The following is a 17,694-nucleotide window of genomic DNA, read 5'->3' as shown; positions in this document are numbered from 1 at the left end:
AAATCTGAAAAATAAAAATAAAAAACTCAGCCATGTTCTCTTCAATCAAAATTGAGGAGGAGCCATAACCTGGTGGTAAGGCACATGCTTTGTTTGAGGATGATCTCAGGTTCAACCTTTGGCTTCTCCAAGGACGAGTGGGAAAGACATTTCTATGCAAACCTAGGGAGCCATAATCGTTGTAGGCTACACTGACTCAGTGTAAATAAAGGCAGCTTCATGTGTTTAAATAACAGGTGCCATATGTAGAGGTGTCTGTTTCTGATAAGATAAGAATACAGCCTAAGAGTCTTACTGCATACAATGGGCTCACTTCAAAGTAAGGTAAATAACACCATTTTTAAACACCTCTAGCCATATGGAAAAATTCAACAGCAGTGGGAAGGCAAAGAAATAAGAAATGTGCAACATCCATTCTGTCATTAGAATTAAACTTAAATGAGAAGACAATTAGCACTGGACTTTTTCAAGTTGCATTGAGAGAAGTTCTTGAACAGCAGCGAAGTCTTATGCTGAATGGTTACTAAAAAGCTATAACGATTCTCTCTCCAAGTCTTGTAGTTAGATACAGTATATTTATTCTTTGTCTCATACATAATAAAGGAGCTCTCTCAATTCTTTACTTTCAAGACATCTACCAAAATGAGCTGGCAGAATAATGGTTGTCACCCTGAGTCATCACCTAGCTCAAGGTGGCTTCTTCCTGCCCCTACCCTTATTTGGGAAACAAAGGAATGGCTTAGGTGCAGTACATCTTGGAGAGAAATAAGTATCATGTCTAGCAAAGCTGGGATTTCAGATAACTTGCAGAGATTCAAATGAAGCAAGACCACCAACTCACCATTCACATGGTCAGAAGCAAGTATTTTAAAAAATGAATAATTAAACTCACCTGCCTCCACCTATACATGGTGCACATTTACAGTGACAAGAGGCTTGGACAGCTTTACTAATTATAATTTATTTGGAAAGGAGTTTCAACGTCTATCAGTAGCTTATTTGAGCTGTTGAAGTTTTCAGAGTGACATTATTGGCAGAACTTCAGTGGAAATTATTCTGCATAATAATAGGAGGGTTGAGTGCATTCCTTAGGTTTACTTTTATAGAACATAGAAATATAAATTGCCTTCAAAATTACTGTACACAAGCCTAGCATTCCTTTGAGACACAAATCAGAGTTTTCGTCTTCCATCATATATACAGTAATAAAGGATCACAGCCTTTCACCAGGACTTTCATGTCTGTGAGCCATCCTGAACTTGCTATTCTCATGTGCTAAAATTGCACCCAATTATGTCATTACATTCAAAATGTCAAGAGTGAAGCTATTAGAGACCCAATACAGCACTGCTTTGAGGGGTTACAAACTCACTGCACAACACTGCAGCAATGTAATCTTAAGAGGGCAATGTGTGGGTGCCATTCCTTTTTATATATCTCTGCAGCAATGAGAGAATGAAGGGGGGGATGAAGAGAAGGCAAAGGGGGGAGCAGGAGGTCTGGCTCAGTTGGTAGAGCTGCCGCCTTGTATGCCTGAAGATCTGAGGCTGCCAGTTCGAAACAGTCAGAAGTACCCGAGAACTGACGACACGCTGATATACTGATGAGCTGACCCTCAGTGGCAGAGAGGAGTTGCCGTCAAGTGGAGCGTGGAAGGCGAAGGGCGAGAGAGAGGCCAGACCGGAAAGGAATCCAGCTGAAAGGAGGAGTTATATGAAAGACTAGAACTATTCAATTGTAAAAATCCCTGGGGTTTAGAAAAAAATGGGGGTTTAGAACAGCCTGCCTATGTAAACCACCTTGGATTAAAGTCTGAGGAGAAATCTGATGACCAAAGAAAGGCGGTATATAAATACCTGTATAAATATAAATAAATAAAGGCCCAAATTCTTATCTGCAGCACAGTCAATTTATGTTTTAAAATTTATTTTTTAAAATGACAGACTGTGCAGATTTCTCACTCAACAGAAATTGAGACTTTAGCCACAATTTGCATAATCAAGTGGGTTAAACTCCTAGTATAGCATTACTAAATACTTCTCACAAGGTATGTTACAAAGGCACATGGGACTGGAAACAGAAAGTGGGAGGGCTCAAAAAAATGCAATGCAACCTCCTGCCAAATCTGAAAAAGTTTATCTATTTTTTTTCATTGTCCCAGAAGGCAAGCAGTTTGAGGCCCTACCTGTCTCCCACTTTAACTTATACAGAAATAGCCTCAGCCTGAGCATCCTTTTTTCAACATAGGCAATGTTCTCCAGGCATAGCATTAACTAGAGTCTCATTTATTTACAGTGTAGCACCAAAAGATAAACCCAACAACAAATCTAGTTACATCTGCGTACAGGATGATTACAGCTAATTCAATGTGTTTCTCACAGCTTTTGAACTCTGGATGCCTTTTCAAACTCTACTTTGAATCCCTGCCCTCCCCCAGCAGACAACTTTTGGATAGGAAACCATATAGAACTGTTGCACACAGTTGTACATATCCAGACTACTGCAATGTACATCCAGAGGTCTTCCTACATACTGCTGACAAGCACCTACTCTACTGGCATCTGTGCACCTGTTCAATACTTTTCTTCACTCAGGCCCTTTCTGGCTTCTTAATGTTTGCTGGTGATGTTTACAAACTGCACTCAGTTGTTTAGTTTGTTATGTAATATCATATTGTAAGTCATCTTGGGAGCCTGAGATCTGTAGTGGGGAATAAAAAGAGAGTTATAAGAAATGGCATGTCCCAGCCTCCATCTTATTCCACTGTCAGCCAACAGCAGAAGCTGCTTTGGCCAGAAGCTACCACAAGTTTATGCAAACCATTGATGCTGCAGTTTGTGTGACTGCAGTATTAGGCCTTGGAGGAAAGGGTACATGCTGCTTCCTCCCTGGAACTTGATCTACCCACCTGAAGGGACCTTCTCTACAGTTTGAACATTACTGGGCTAAACATGAGAGAGTATTGGAGTAGATAAAATGTCAAGAGATTCCCACACAAAAGTGAAAGCACAGTTGTTTCAATGAAGGTAAATGACGTTTTAAAATGCTTCCTGTAGAACAAAGACCAGGTCTCCAATCTGAATAATTTTGGAACAATTCACACTAAATACACATTCACAACACTAAGGTCCACAGACAATCCAACATAAACTGAGGGAACACAAAGAAACAGGGAAGGTACACTTCGGCACAATTTCATGCTGGTGACTTTTGTTTGTTTTTAATGTAAGCAGCTAGTTTCAGAGCAAGTTATAAACCAAGAAATTGCATATTCAGTTACACATACACACACACACACAAATCCAACAATTATCACATGCTTACATTTAACATTAGTGAGAAGTACTTACATGTTCAGAACAAAAAAGTTAGAAATTCCACATTTGAAATCTGGAAACATTTGAAAACACATTTGATACATCCATTAACGCCAAGTTAAGATTTTTTTCTAAGTGCCTGGACATCCAAAACTTGATACTGGTTCCTACCAATTTGAAGTTCTCAGCCCCAGCCCAATGAGATAAGCGGTTTTCCAAAAACTAAATTTTAAAGTGCTCTCTGAGAGTCTACCAGCACAATCCCATGCATGTCTACTCAGAAGCAAGTCCCAATGCATTCAATGGGCTTGTGCCCAGGAATGTGTATAGGACTGTGGCCTTGGTTGACTCTCAATGTATAGCAGTCTTTTGGTCTTGAAGTAGAAGACTCTGAACAATTTTGTACACCGAATCTACTTTGCATTAAAAAAGGTTACGAGCTACTGCTTTTATTCATTTTCATGAACATGATTTGTGAAGTTGCATATTAGGTAAGTTTAAGATACTTTGGTTTAATAATTTTAGTTTGGATTATAAGATTTACGCAACAAGTGTGTCCCTTTACCCTCTCTTTGGTAAACATCTCTGGTCAAGTTCAGAAGAATTTACAAGACAGTAGCCTTCCTTGAGTGAAAGAGTGAACACAAGCCTCTCCTCTCTGAGTATGCAAATCCCAAATGCACAATGGCCTGATGTATAGAATCTTTTCTTCTCTGAGGGGGAAGAAACATGAAGGAGGCCATTATGCATACAGGTGCACTTGCCTCACAGGTAGGGAAGTGCACTATGCGCATGTGGGAGATAAGAGGCACACACACATTCCTCCAGACAAGGAGGACAGTTGCTTGTCTCTAAACTCACAATTAGGTCCATTTTCTACATTAGAAGTTGGTTAAAATTTGAACGTATAGGTTACATTTTATCAAAATTTTATCAATATGTAAATTTTAACAGCAACACCTAATGCAGTAGACAGTATCAAAACAAACTCAATTTTAGCTACTATAAAAGGTGGTTGAAACCATACTTTTAAAACTTTTAATTTTTATCCCCATTCCTTGTCGCCTCAATGCATTGCTCATACACCAAACTCACTAGTGCAAAAAGGTGTTTTGCCTGATACAAGAGATGAAAGTATAAACAATACCTTCTATCATTACCACTTATGACAGACCAATTTTACCTGATCTTAGGGCCACTTCAAATATGACATGTTTGATATAACATACATATGTTATATCTCTCCAAGCATAACATACAATAAATTGTGAAACATTTTATCAAAGTTTAAATGTTTAAGATGGCTTAATTCAGAGGCACTGAGTAGTTAGTGCCTTTGAATGAATGCATCTTGCAAAACACAGAATATACTGTACATATCTGAACAAAGGTGTGCAAACTACAGGCGTGACATTTTGCTAAGCATACATGGAATAGCTCATACATGATTTTTACACTCTTTTTATCCCAAAGGATTTTCCATGTATGCAACTCTCATGTCTGAAATGGCCTTTTGTAACATACTGTTAGACAGAGTACACAATTACTCATTTCTGTACAGCTAAAGGTGTTTCATGGTTTTGTCATGACTTCCAAGGGCCATTCCACATGCTGGAATTTTGTTTTTGGGTGTTTGGAAACACCCAAGATACGTTTTTAGGTCTGCATTTAAGGTAAATGTGTTAATGAACAAACAATGAATCTTGAATTGTCAGGGAGCCGCAATTTGCATTAATTTTGTCAAGTATTCACTTTGTGGCAAACATAAGTTTACTTATGTGTGAAATGGTCCTGGGTGCTTGGAAATGCCTGTATTTGGGATTCAGGGAAACTGCATATATGTGGAGATTTGGTGACCCAATTATTTAACTGCACATTATTTGTGCAAACTATACTAATTAAAGGTAAAGCTTATAAAAAATAGATTGGTTAACTCCTACACAAAGTTATGTAAATATAAAAGAGCAAATATACAAGTATAACACTGAAAATACTGTACTTTATTAGCACAAAAAAGCTGTAACAAGGCACAGCAAGCAGGATGGAGGGGAAGACTCACACACTGATACACTGGTTAGTGTCGGCCTACAAATTCTCTTGCACACGCAGCTTTGAAATTTCCCTAACTCACAGTCACTGCTATGAAGGAATAAGAATATACCGTAGTGACTGTTCAAGAAACTTGGGAGCACTACATGGATACAAGATACAGATGCAAAAACAAGGGACTCTGTACTCAAACACAAATTTTAGTGCAACACAGCTAGGACAAAACAGATTGTTCTGTCCAGAGGAGGAAAAAAAGGAAGCCGACACAGAGCAAGTTTCAAAAAGTATTTCGCTCAAAGAGAATACAATCTACAGATTACAAAAAAAGATGCTACACACTTTTGCCAAATACAACAGTACCTATAAGTCTGAAACTTTAGTTCCAATTCATCAAGTAAGATGGAAGAGAAAGGGAGAAGAGAAGTGGGACAGACTATTAACTGCTCTGTTTGAGATTATAACTCCGCTAGATAGCCTTTACAGTTTCTAAGCAGTTGAATTACCTTGTTGAACCAAGGCAAACAAAGTGAATACAAAAGTTTTCTACATACTGCAGAGCCAAGTTTCTTATGATGGAAAAGAATTTCTTGAACAATTATGTCCAATGTCGCAATGTCACGCACTGTTGCAAATGAGCCATAAAGCATGTTTGTGAGCCCTCATTGCCAGCCCAGCACCAGAGCTGGCCCAGCACCGGCCAGCACTGGGCTAGCACTGGTGGAAAACTAGTCCTCTGCTGCTTGATGGTTGCCCGAACAGCCAGGCAGCAGAGAGCTACGTGGGGGGGGGGACCAGAGCAGGGAGGAGGTGTGCTGGGGGAGGGAGAGGGTGGGAGGAGGTCGGGACTGGTGAAGCTCAGCTCCATCGGATCCTGAGCTGCATGTCAGGCTCTACAGTCCTACATGGAACTCTCCAATTCTGTGGCAGCTCCAGAGCTGCCATAAAATTGGGTAGACCCATTGTAGAGCTACTTCCTTTACTAGGGGAAAGGGGGCAAATGTCCCCTTCTCCCAAGGTGGCTGCGGCTGCCCTGAATGCCACAGTAGCCATTTTCCCTGACACTGCAGCCCCGTGCTCTAGGCAGCTCAGGATGGGGCTGCCCGTTGGCAGCTACTCAAATGTTTTACTTGCACTAAATTTGCTTAAAAGTGCTGCTTTTGGATTAGGGAAGGATGCTTAGCTATCAGTGTCACTAATGGTTTAGCCTACTAAAAGGTTTTAAAGATGGTCCCAAATGAGTGGCAATTTTTAAATCTCCAGTTGTTTATACAAGTAGCAGGTGCTATCTTGAAAAAGTGATTTCACTCACACACCCGGCCTTCTGTTACACAGCAAGGAATGCCTCCAAGTGTCTGCATTATCAAAAGAAAGTATATTTTTTAAAAAATTTGCAGTTTTAGTTAGCCAATATGAACTTGAACTGATAGAATGAATGAAATTAATTTAACTGGGCAAGGACCTTATTTAAAACCAGTTTTCCTATAGAGCAGATGCATGCAACTCATTAGTATACATGACTGATTTTTAAGAGTATGAGGTGACAGCAAGATTTCCCTTGTTGCTCATAATTGTGTGTCTCAAGAACACTTTAATTTAGAAGTTGGCGTAAGTGAAGAAATCAAATGCTAAAAGGTGGTCTTTTTGCTGAGAAAGCAACTATGGAACACAGTTGCTGGAATTCAAGTGCATGTGTTCAAGAAGGAAAAAAAGAAGAAACACCACTTTGTTCTGCATCTTGAAATTACAAGGAACTTAAGCCGATGTCTGATAGCTGCCTCACATCATTACTACAGGAGCTCTGGCAGGAAGAGAGTATCTAGGAACTGGCAAATTGTAACCGAAAGACTGCATTAAAAACTTGCAATTTTGTGTTGTGTATATTGTTTCAAGAGGTATTCACAACTAGACTTAATTAACAGCAGGCAGTAGCTGACAGTCTTAACATGAAGCTAAAAAGTAGAATGTTGCAAAAAAAAAAAAGCTAAACACTGATGTGCTTACTGAAGTTATACTGTAATACACATACAAAGCACAGATCCTAGTGACCTGACCGGGGGGGGGGGGGGGTCTGAACTCCATTCACTTTGCCTTAATTGGTTCCCGCTCCAACCATCGCACCCGAACTTTCTGCTTATAGTGATATTCCTTTAGAAAGTCCTGCAACAATGATGGCAAAGGGAGACAATCAATCCCATCATATGATGTGTACTTACAGATTACTGCTCGGCATATATATTGCAAACTAAAAGGAAAAGTTCTGTTTAGAGAAACAGTAAGCAATGGTTCAAAAAACATGCAAGAGCTGGGATCTTTGTAGTGTTCTAGAAGCCCTGTAACAGTGGAGGAGTGAAACACACAAGGGTCGTGAGCATCAAAACTGAAGTTGTGGTTCCATTGTTCAATACGTGCATGGAGAGACCGGTTGTAACGGCGGAAGCTCACGGAGAAGAGGTAGTCTTCTTGTGCAGAATCCCTGAGCAAAAAAGTACCCTCAGGTTTTCCTTCCAGAAGTGCTTCTGCCTCGTAACGGTCCATCACACCCCAGTAACATGGATTACCAGTAATCTGAAGCAAGTCTGGCACAAGGCAGTGTATATAGTCAATCTGAGTGTGTATTTTCCAAGCTCCTTGCCTGCTGATGTGGCTATGGCTCTCTCCAGACATCTGGCGTTGCTTCTGCCTGCGTGACTGCAAGCATAGGGTTGTTGTGTCTTCCTCCAGGTCACAGCTTCCTTGTGGTGATGAACTAGGGTCACCAGTCAGCTCAGACATGCCAGGGGCCAGCTTTGGTCCCAGTTTATATAATGGATTAACCTGTGCAGTAGCTTCAAATGTATGTATTTGAGCATTGGGAGGAGGATCAACCCCTTCTTCAATGCTGAGTCTTCGTCGCTCTCTGAGCCTGTCCTCTTCATCTTCTGTTGAAGCCACAGAAGGATCAAATGCATCGAAGAGAGTTGAGTGTGGGCTCACTGGGGCCGTGTGCTGCTTAATTAGATGCCATTTTTGGGCTAGATCTGATCCAGCAGGGAAAGGGCATTTTTCCAACATTAGTTCAGAGAGATGAATCTTTCTTTTGTTAGAAAAGAGAGGTTTGGATTGTTTGCTATAAGTTCTCATGGGGAAACATAAGCCAACAGTATCCTGGAGCCTTTGCCGCAGAGAACGACCTCCGACAGTCCTGCTTGAGACGCTATCTGTGTCATGAACGGAGCTCACACCGTATCTTCTTTCTCTCCTTTGCAAACGAGAACGGCCAAATCTTTTGTCATTCTCCAAAGAGCTCTGAGTTTTTGTAGAGCAGGAGTGTTTCTTTTTCCCACCCCATGGTGCATGTCGTGAGTAGGAATCCCTTCGTGCAAGTCGGGTTCCTGTGGCAACACCCAAGTCACTCTCTTTCTCAATGCTTATTTCCACTATTTGGGGGATTTCTGTGGCACAGTTTTGATTTTTCCTTGCAGAACTTCTTGGATTTAGACTCAGTTGCAAGGAAACATCTCTTAAAGGGCTCCTTGGTTGCTGCTCAGCACAGTCAGGTACAAACACGCTCTTTTCTTTGACAGATGAATTGGAGCTTATGTCTACATTTTCACCTCTGTTCCCACTTTCCGGGCTGAAGAGATTCTGGCATCTGTATTTGAAGCTGTTCCACATCTTCCCAACTTTACCCATGGATTAGGCTACCTACAGAGACAGGAAGAAGACACTTAAGTCATTTAATACATTCTCAATCAAAATGAATACCTGAACAGTTGTGAAGTCCAAATATCAATAAAAGAGTAAACAATTTAAAAATAGGAGGTTACATTGGGCAAGTGTTTATACAGAATCAGATAATCCCCAAGGGCCCTCTCTGTCCAAAACTTCTACAATACAATCCTTTGCATGTCTACTCAGAAGCAAGTCAACCAAGTGCAATAGAATTTACTCGCAGGTATGTGTCCATAAAATTGCAATCTTAGAGCTTTTGAGTTATGAGCACAATTGTTTGGATCCAGAGTTGCATGTGCAAAGTTTCATGTGCACAATGAGTTTCTGATGCCCCCCTCCCCCAATTCTTCCTTGCCTCTTAAGTCCCCTGTATGACAGTTCATGTGCAAGTCTACCACAATTCTCAGAAGTAGATTTACAAGGGGGGGGCTACAATGAGAAAAGGGGACAGGAAAGTAGTGTTACATGGGTGAACATACAAATCTGAGTAAAAAACCTTTAATTTTTGTAATTTTATGTAAAAGAAAAACCAAATATTCCAACTAGAATCTTAATGCATTTTGATATGCTTTGAACATGTACATATAAAAGATTTAAACTGAAAGAGCAGCATAGATCTCCAAACTGGAGAAAGCTGTGTCTCAAAAAAGCCCTCCCCATCCCGAGCAGAACTTACTGTTCCGCCATGGTGCTGTGTGGTTTTTCTAATGGAACATGAAACACAGATGCTCTGGCCAATCACATCTGTTGCCCAGTGTCCCAGAAGGCTGTATCACAGGATATTCAGGCAGATGTGACTGCCCAGAACGTCCCTGTGACCTGTTCTGTTTGAAAAACATGCTGTCCCACGGCAGAACCATAAGCTCCACTAATGTGAGAGAAGGCTTTCTCTGAACCCCGAATCTAGCCCATGAGCTGGAATTTGGAGTGCTTTGGTATAACCCAATACTTTAAACTGAAATATCCACTTCCGAGTTTTCACTTTCCACAGATAGATATAAGTACAAAATATGGCAAGATATTCCTGCGTATCTTCCAGGATTACTGTGTTCAAATACTGTTCCCAGTCATACCAGAATTTCATATTTACTTACTTCCAGTCTCCAATAAAAAAAGTAAAGTTATAACAAATTTTTATGACCAAGGTTCTCAAACTAGGGTGCCCACCCCAGTCTGAGAAACCCTGTCTCTGGCCACTTAAGAGGCAAGAGAAGGAAGAAGGCAGAGACATGATTCCCAGGATTGTGTAGCTGCCAGGACTGATCGGTTGTTTTTTTAAAAAAACTTATCTGCAGCTAGTGCTGGACTCTGGGGGGGGGGAGGTGCAGGGAACCCCACAGAGCTCCCCAAGTCTTTGTATGTGTAAATGATTGGAAACCATTCCAAAGGAGTATGGCAACTGCTGCCCGATGACCAACAGCCATGCTGAATACTTTTTAAAACGCAGCTGAACACCTATTCACTTCCCTAGAGTCAACTATCAAGAATGTGCTGCATGTTAAGTGCAACCCACATTTTATTTCAGAAAGAATTTTAGACAGATCATCTTTGGCATTATGAACTTTGGGAGGGGGGAGGTTAAAATAACCCATTGAGAGTTGATTACAAAACAGGATCCTGAAAGTTAAGTGCTAAAACTCTGTTAAATAATTACAATAAGTTTGCAAGTGCACTAGAGCAACAATTCGGAACAATGGCCCACATAGTAGTTGGTGATCAGAGGAACTGGTTGATCATTTGAGCTTGCTGCTGGCTCTTTCCTCCAGCTGCTACTTAGCATCAAAAGACTACTAAATATATATCCCTTTCCTAATATTAGCTTTCCAGGTAAGCAATTTTATAGTTGTAACGATACAACATTGTCAGCAGATTTTGTTCTCGGCCACCACCCCCCATGTCATCAGATTGCCCAAAACCTAAACTGACAAAAGCTCATCTGCCTGTGCCTTATGGCCAATTTATTCCTTATCAGAGCGGTACAGGGATCCATTCTGTGTTATTGGGCTCTATGCAGCACTGGTTAATAGTCAAGTTGAGAAGCTCCATCAGAAAAGTGGGCAATGGTACAGATTTGCTAAACCCCCATTTTCTCTCTATTCCTAAAGTTCTAAAGTAGTAGTAAAGTTGATAAAGTAGATTAACCTTTTACTTATTAAATTATTTTCAATAGTGATAAAAATGAAAGTCTTATAATTTATGAAAACAGCCATGAGTTATCATCTGTATACTACGTATAGGCTCGACAACAAAGTGACAAAATAGAGACACACCCACCAAAATAAACTAAAAATATAAATTGGAAGTTTCTTTGTGCCTTTCAGGCAAACTTTAAGTCAATTGTGAAACAAGACAGGCTCTCTGCATTAATTTTTCCCATGTATCATTTACATGGTGATCATTTACATCATCTTCTAGACTAGATTATCACAACAGCAAGCCTTTCCTTTCACATCAGCTATTGAAGGAGAGGGGGAATTGTACAAAGTGGCAGTGGGAATAAGAGGGGTACAGAAAGAAAGGGTATTGCTTCCTTCCACTCTCTTCACACTCCCGCTCATGTGGGCATGTTCATACACATACAAATAAGGGAAGGGACTCTCCAGGCACTTAAAGTGATTTTACCGCACACGGAAATGTCAGTGTAAGGTGGGAATCATGTTCACATATCATGTGGGAAAACTGCAAGCAAAGGAACCTATTCATCAAGTCCTTATATCCCCATGTGATGAGGCAAAGGGAGGACCCATCACTCCTGAGCTTGGTTCTCCCACACCTGCTGAATGCCTCAAAACAAACTTGAAACATACACTGGTAACACCCTGCACATTTAAGTTAAACATATTTTTACCTCATAAAACTGAAAAATGGGGAGGGAACACATATTATTGATTGACACATACATAGATATCTGATGCATCAATGTTGGTCATGATGTTCGACACAGTGTAACAGCAGGGATGGGGCAGATGCAATTCTGACTCCACTGTCCCACTAAGCATGGAATCCAAATGTCAACATATGTTGAGGAGTGAGCCTGAAAAGGATTTTGTCTTAATCATTGTAGAGAGAAGGTTTTTGGGGGGGAAGATGGGTGGGTGGGAATCAGTACAAATTTATGCTAATGAAAGCTTTGCCATTAGTGCTCAATAGAACAGGATGATTTTTCTAAATTTGTCTATCAAGATGTAAGAATATAGACACCTGCTATAGCAAAAAGAAATTACTAACTGAGTACTACTGAGTTTTATTTGCTACTGACTGAGTACTACTGAGTTTTTTTGCTACTGACTATTTTATGAGATTTTTGTATTTTAAATGCTTGTATATTGTTTAAGTCCAATAAGAAGAGAAAGGGTGTGTGAGTGCATGTATAACATTGTAAATGAACACCCAATTAAAATTGGTTATCACTGACAATAAAGCACTTATCGAGAGGCCACTAGTAGAAGAATTAATCTTATGTCCAAGAATATCCGTAATGCAATAAATTAATAATCCTTTTGGGAAAAGCTCGCATTTTCATCAGAGAACTACAGCAACCAATATCATAAGCATCAAAAAGTAGCTTACTCAAAGATTCAACACTGCCAGATGCTGTCCTTCCCAATTACTAACCTGTGGTGCAACCTCAGAGATTAAAGCCATAATGCTTAGTTTATTAAATTTCTGAGAAAAGTATACCTTGAATTCCACCAATGCATCATAACATGTCAACATGCAAGACCTCCCTACTTATTGGATGAGGTGCAATAATATCACAAAAGCCTGGAGCCACTAGAGCTAAGGCTTCATACTATCAATGTGAGCAAGTGCAAACTGGTAGTGAAAAAAGCTTTATGCTTTGCTACCATGACATTTGCCCAATATGTACCAGAACTGTTCCAGGTGAAGGGCGCAATCCAAACTTGCACTGGAGCAGGAAGGTCAGCAGGCCTGCACTGCATCCAGAGCAGGTTTCGGGCCAGAAACAGTACAACCTTAGGCAAGGGGAAAATTCTCGCCTTGCCCCATGTCACGCTGCACTGGCCCTCATGGGTCTACTCGGATCTGCGCCACCTCAGGAGGTGGTGCAAATCCAAGTAAACCAGAGCAGCCAGAGGCTGCTCTGCGCCGCTTGAGAACAGGGTCAGGATCCGGCATAACTGTTGAATCCTGGCCCCAGTTCCCACTCACCCCCCCCCAGGAATGCTTGCTGCCTGCCCTCCCCCACCCCAAAATGACTCCTCCCTGCCTCTTCCCTGCCCTCCACATGCCTTCCAGACCCCTGCATTGGCTGAGCTAGGCCGACACAAACTTAGCCTGCTGGGGCTGGATCCAGTGGGGGGAGGCCAGCGCAACTTGTTGCGCTGGCCTCCCCAACTCCTGAGTCAACGCAAGTATGCCTTATGGCACATTTGCAACACCCCAGATTGGCACAAGTGACTTGTGCCAACCTAACCCAGGGGTTAGGATTGTGCTGCACGTGTGCATACACTCCAGAGACTTCATTGCTTGCATCTATTTTGACTGCAACAAAGCAGAGTCTTTAAACAGCTTCCACCATTGTTCTTTTATTATGGAGCTCTGTAAGCTGCCTTGGGCATTTGCTTCAGATTGAGAAAGGCAGGATATAAATTTTTCAAATAAAAAATAAACTCAAACATTACTTCAAGTGTGGTTACAGCATTTAAGCATTGTATGAGAGGCACTGTCAGATACAAGGTAGAATTCTGACAGCTAGAAATAGATTAAAGATTGTGCTAAACCAGACTCCAGCAAGAAATAGGTCTCAAATCAAGCATCACAGGAAAATAGTCTGCATAATTATAGCCTAAATACCAAGTGTAGCAGGGAAGTGGACAGAAGAGCAAGAAAAAAATACACTTGAGATAGAAACTCGAATGGAATCTAAAAGACTACAGCCAATGGCACCCCAGGAAAAACCAACAAAGCACTCCAGGCCCCCTTTAAAAGGGGATGATATATTACATTGAAGAGCTGTTTGCTAGGATCTACTAATCACTTTGAATTACCTAAAGCCTATTCTCTCACACTCAATTCACAGGTTTCTACTGAACAATGGATTTAAAATGCTTTATGAAAAAAACTCGTGGAAATGCACCTACATGCATTTGTGTTCTTGCTCTGGTTAAGAAAGTCACCGATGAGTCACTGAAATAATGTTTTTTTGCACTGCTATATTTAAGTTTCCTAGCTTGTAATATGCCACAGTTAAAAACAGGTGCGCAGAGTGAACAGTGTCATTCAGCCTGCAAGCAAAGCATGGCAGCCCTCTTGATGACCTCTTAATGGAGGCAATAACTTGAGAGCAAGTGTTTTCTGAGGTACTCACCTACTATGCTCCTATAAAATGCATTAACAGTGTCACCTTAAAATGTCAGCTTGAAAAAAAAATTTCAAGGACCCTGCATAGTAGATGCTTTTAAAAGTATACTACACTGTTCAGACATTAAAGCACAAAACATCTAACTAATTCACAACACTAGAAACACAAAGCTTTTAATAAAGCAACACATAAAAGGTACACTATTTTAACCGATCATAACTTATAAGGCTGTAGCCATTTCTGCACTTTCAAACAGAATGCTGCGTTTTAATTTTTTTTTTTTAACATAACCATAGCCAATCAAAGATTTGAAGTTGCTCAATTTGCCTTGGGCACTAGATTCTCATTTTTCACTAGAGCTGGTAGAAAGCAGAAAAAACAAACTATTAGTTTTTAGTAGTAACAATTACTGGAACAATAGTTCCAGTTATAAGTAGTAACAACTACCTACAAATTACAATTAAAGACAACAATAATCTACTAGCTACTAAAAGATCAACTGCTCACAAGCAGGCCAAGACAGGGAGCACCCTCTTTTGTTCTTGCATCTGGCATGCTTTTTTAAAAAAATGAGACTTATGGACCACACTGTAGAAATGCTTAATAAACAAAGTCACAACCAATCAATAAAAAAACCTCATAAAAACAGCAGCAATGCAAAACAGACCAACTGCAGTAAAAACCTAAAAACCCTCAGTCATGGAACAGTAGGGTCTCAGATTAGAAGGTCTGGGAAAATAAGAAACCTTAACCTGGTGCTAAATATACATCAAGATAGACATCAGACATTGAGGAAGGGCATTCCAGAGGTAGGGAGCCACATCTGAGATAGCTCAGGGCCCAATCTTATCCAACTTTGCTTCCCTACCACAGGATTCAGTGCATGCCCCATTGGCACAGCTGCAGTGGCACTGAAAAACTGAATAGGATTGGGCCCTCTGTCTCCATTTACTTCTGCTTCTGCAAGAGTTATCAAAGTTTAAATAGAGACAGAGTCATCTATGGTTAAGGGAATGACAATTCTTCTAGACAGTTCGGGATGAGGTTTGAGCAAATTTGTATTATTAAACTTCACTGTTTTAATATCAATAGTGGTGAATCTTTACATAGATTGGATATTTGTGCTTTTTAATTATTATGTATGTTTATGTCTAATTTTTGTTGATATTAATATTGCCACTTAGTACACCATATCAGTTAAACTAGTGATAAATTGTTTCTTTATACTACTTCGATGCACTGCTATTCTCTGAGTGACCACATTGTCTAATTTTCATCTGCATATGTTTATTTAATAATAATGTTAAACTGGAACCTCTTCATCCTTTTAATCAGTCCAATGATAAAATCTGAAGTGATATTTTGCTCCTTGGCTGACTCTCTATATGAAAACAATGCAGGATACTTCTTTGTGCCATAACTTTGCCAATGCACTAATTATCCTGAGCAATGTATGTTGTCCGAGACTCATGTCAAACTTGTGAATTTCTTCCAAAGAATGTGTTCAATTAACAGAAAAGCATAAAAAAACTAGAGTCACCTCACCTCCTGAGCAACTATGTATATGTGAGTATTTTACTGTGTATGCACAGTAAACAATGAACACCTTTGGATCAAGTTTGGTTGGGAATCAAAGGGAACAATTTATGTTTTATCACTATCTTCAGATCTTTCCACTAGCAACTACATACTTTCAGAAAGATCTTCTAAAAAATTCCCTCTTCTAAAGGGCAAGCAGTGCTATGAAGCAATGCACTGGCAAAACCAGATGACGCTCACAGGCTGATTCCTACAAAAAATGAGGAATGGGGTGGGAAGAGTCCCACTATTTAATACTAGTGGGAAGTCATGGTGCAGAGAATAAATCTGTCAAAGCTATGAGTTAAGTTCTCCTATAGATTATTTCCTTCAATCATTATTTGGAATATGCTACAGCCAGAAGAGGTGACTTCACAGATTTTCAGATATCTGGAGGTACAGAGGAGTTGCATCATAAGCTTATTTAACTTGAATTTGTGTGTGCATTCAGCAAGAGAGAAAGAGAGACAGAATGAACCAGTTTAAACAGTGTGGGTTATTCTGCCTGCCATGCCACTCAATAAATTCTTTTCCCAGAATAAACATGAGATGGGAGACATGAATCCACTGTTCCCTCTGTTGATCTCAATTATCATATGATCTCAATTCTCATATGATCTCAATTCTTCAAAACACATAGACGAACAGGCCTTGCTGAGGGAGAGTCAGCATGGCTTCTGTAAGGGTAAGTCTTGCCTCACAAACCTTATAGAATTCTTTGAAAAGGTCAACAGGCATGTGGATGCGGGAGAACCCATGGACATTATATATCTGGACTTTCAGAAGGCGTTTGACACGGTCCCTCACCAAAGGCTACTGAAAAAACTCCACAGTCAGGGAATTAGATGACAGGTCCTCTCGTGGATTGAGAACTGGTTGGAGGCCAGGAAGCAGAGAGTGGGTGTCAATGGGCAATTTTCACAATGGAGAGAGGTGAAAAGCGGTGTGCCCCAAGGATCTGTCCTGGGACCGGTGCTTTTCAACCTCTTCATAAATGACCTGGAGACAGGGTTGAGCAGTGAAGTGGCTAAGTTTGCAGACGACACCAAACTTTTCCGAGTGGTAAAGACCAGAAGTGATTGTGAGGAGCTCCAGAAGGATCTCTCCAGACTGGCAGAATGGGCAGCAAAATGGCAGATGCACTTCAATGTCAGTAAGTGTAAAGTCATGCACATTGGGGCAAAAAATCAAAACTTTAGATATAGGCTGATGGGTTCTGAGCTGTCTGTGTCAGATCAGGAGAGAGATTTTGGGGTGGTGGTGGACAGGTCGATGAAAGTGTCGACCCAATGTGCGGCGGCAGTGAAGAAGGCCAATTCTATGCTTGGGATCATTAGGAAGGGTATTGAGAACAAAACGGTTAGTATTATAATGCCGTTGTACAAATCGATGGTAAGGCCACACCTGGAGTATTGTGTCCAGTTCTGGTCGCCGCATCTCAAAAAAGACATAGTGGAAATGGAAAAGGTGCAAAAGAGAGCGACTAAGATGATTACGGGGCTGGGGCACCTTCCTTATGAGGAAAGGCTACGGCGTTTGGGCCTCTTCAGCCTAGAAAAGAGACGCTTGAGGGGGGACATGATTGAGACATACAAAATTATGCAGGGGATGGACAGAGTGGATAGGGAGATGCTCTTTACACTCTCACATAATACCAGAAACAGGGGACATCCACTAAAATTGAGTGTTGGGCGGGTTAGGACAGACAAAAGA

General features: G+C 40.7%; 1 protein-coding gene across 2 annotated transcripts in view; it reads right to left on the bottom strand.

Moving 5' to 3' along the window:
* Positions 1-547: 547 nt before the first annotated feature.
* Positions 548-17,694, bottom strand: part of SOCS5 (suppressor of cytokine signaling 5) — a 32,732-nt gene continuing 15,585 nt past the window's right edge. The window contains exons 2-3 of one of the 2 annotated variants that reach the window (XM_066624727.1): positions 7,580-9,050; positions 548-1,696 (exon numbers count right to left, since the gene is read on the bottom strand). In XM_066624727.1, coding sequence (XP_066480824.1) covers positions 1,398-1,696; positions 7,580-9,038 — 1,758 coding nt within the window. In that variant the 5' untranslated portion in view covers positions 9,039-9,050 and the 3' untranslated portion in view covers positions 548-1,397. Of the gene's footprint in view, positions 1,697-5,638; positions 9,051-17,694 lie in introns of those variants that run through there. The other variant, XM_066624734.1, reaches the window with a different exon arrangement.

The sequence above is a fragment of the Tiliqua scincoides genome, chromosome 1, assembly GCF_035046505.1.
Source record: "Tiliqua scincoides isolate rTilSci1 chromosome 1, rTilSci1.hap2, whole genome shotgun sequence".
NCBI lineage: Eukaryota > Metazoa > Chordata > Lepidosauria > Squamata > Scincidae > Tiliqua > Tiliqua scincoides.
The sequence above is the reverse complement of the archived record's forward strand: the minus strand, read 5'-3'. Positions and strand labels throughout refer to the sequence as shown.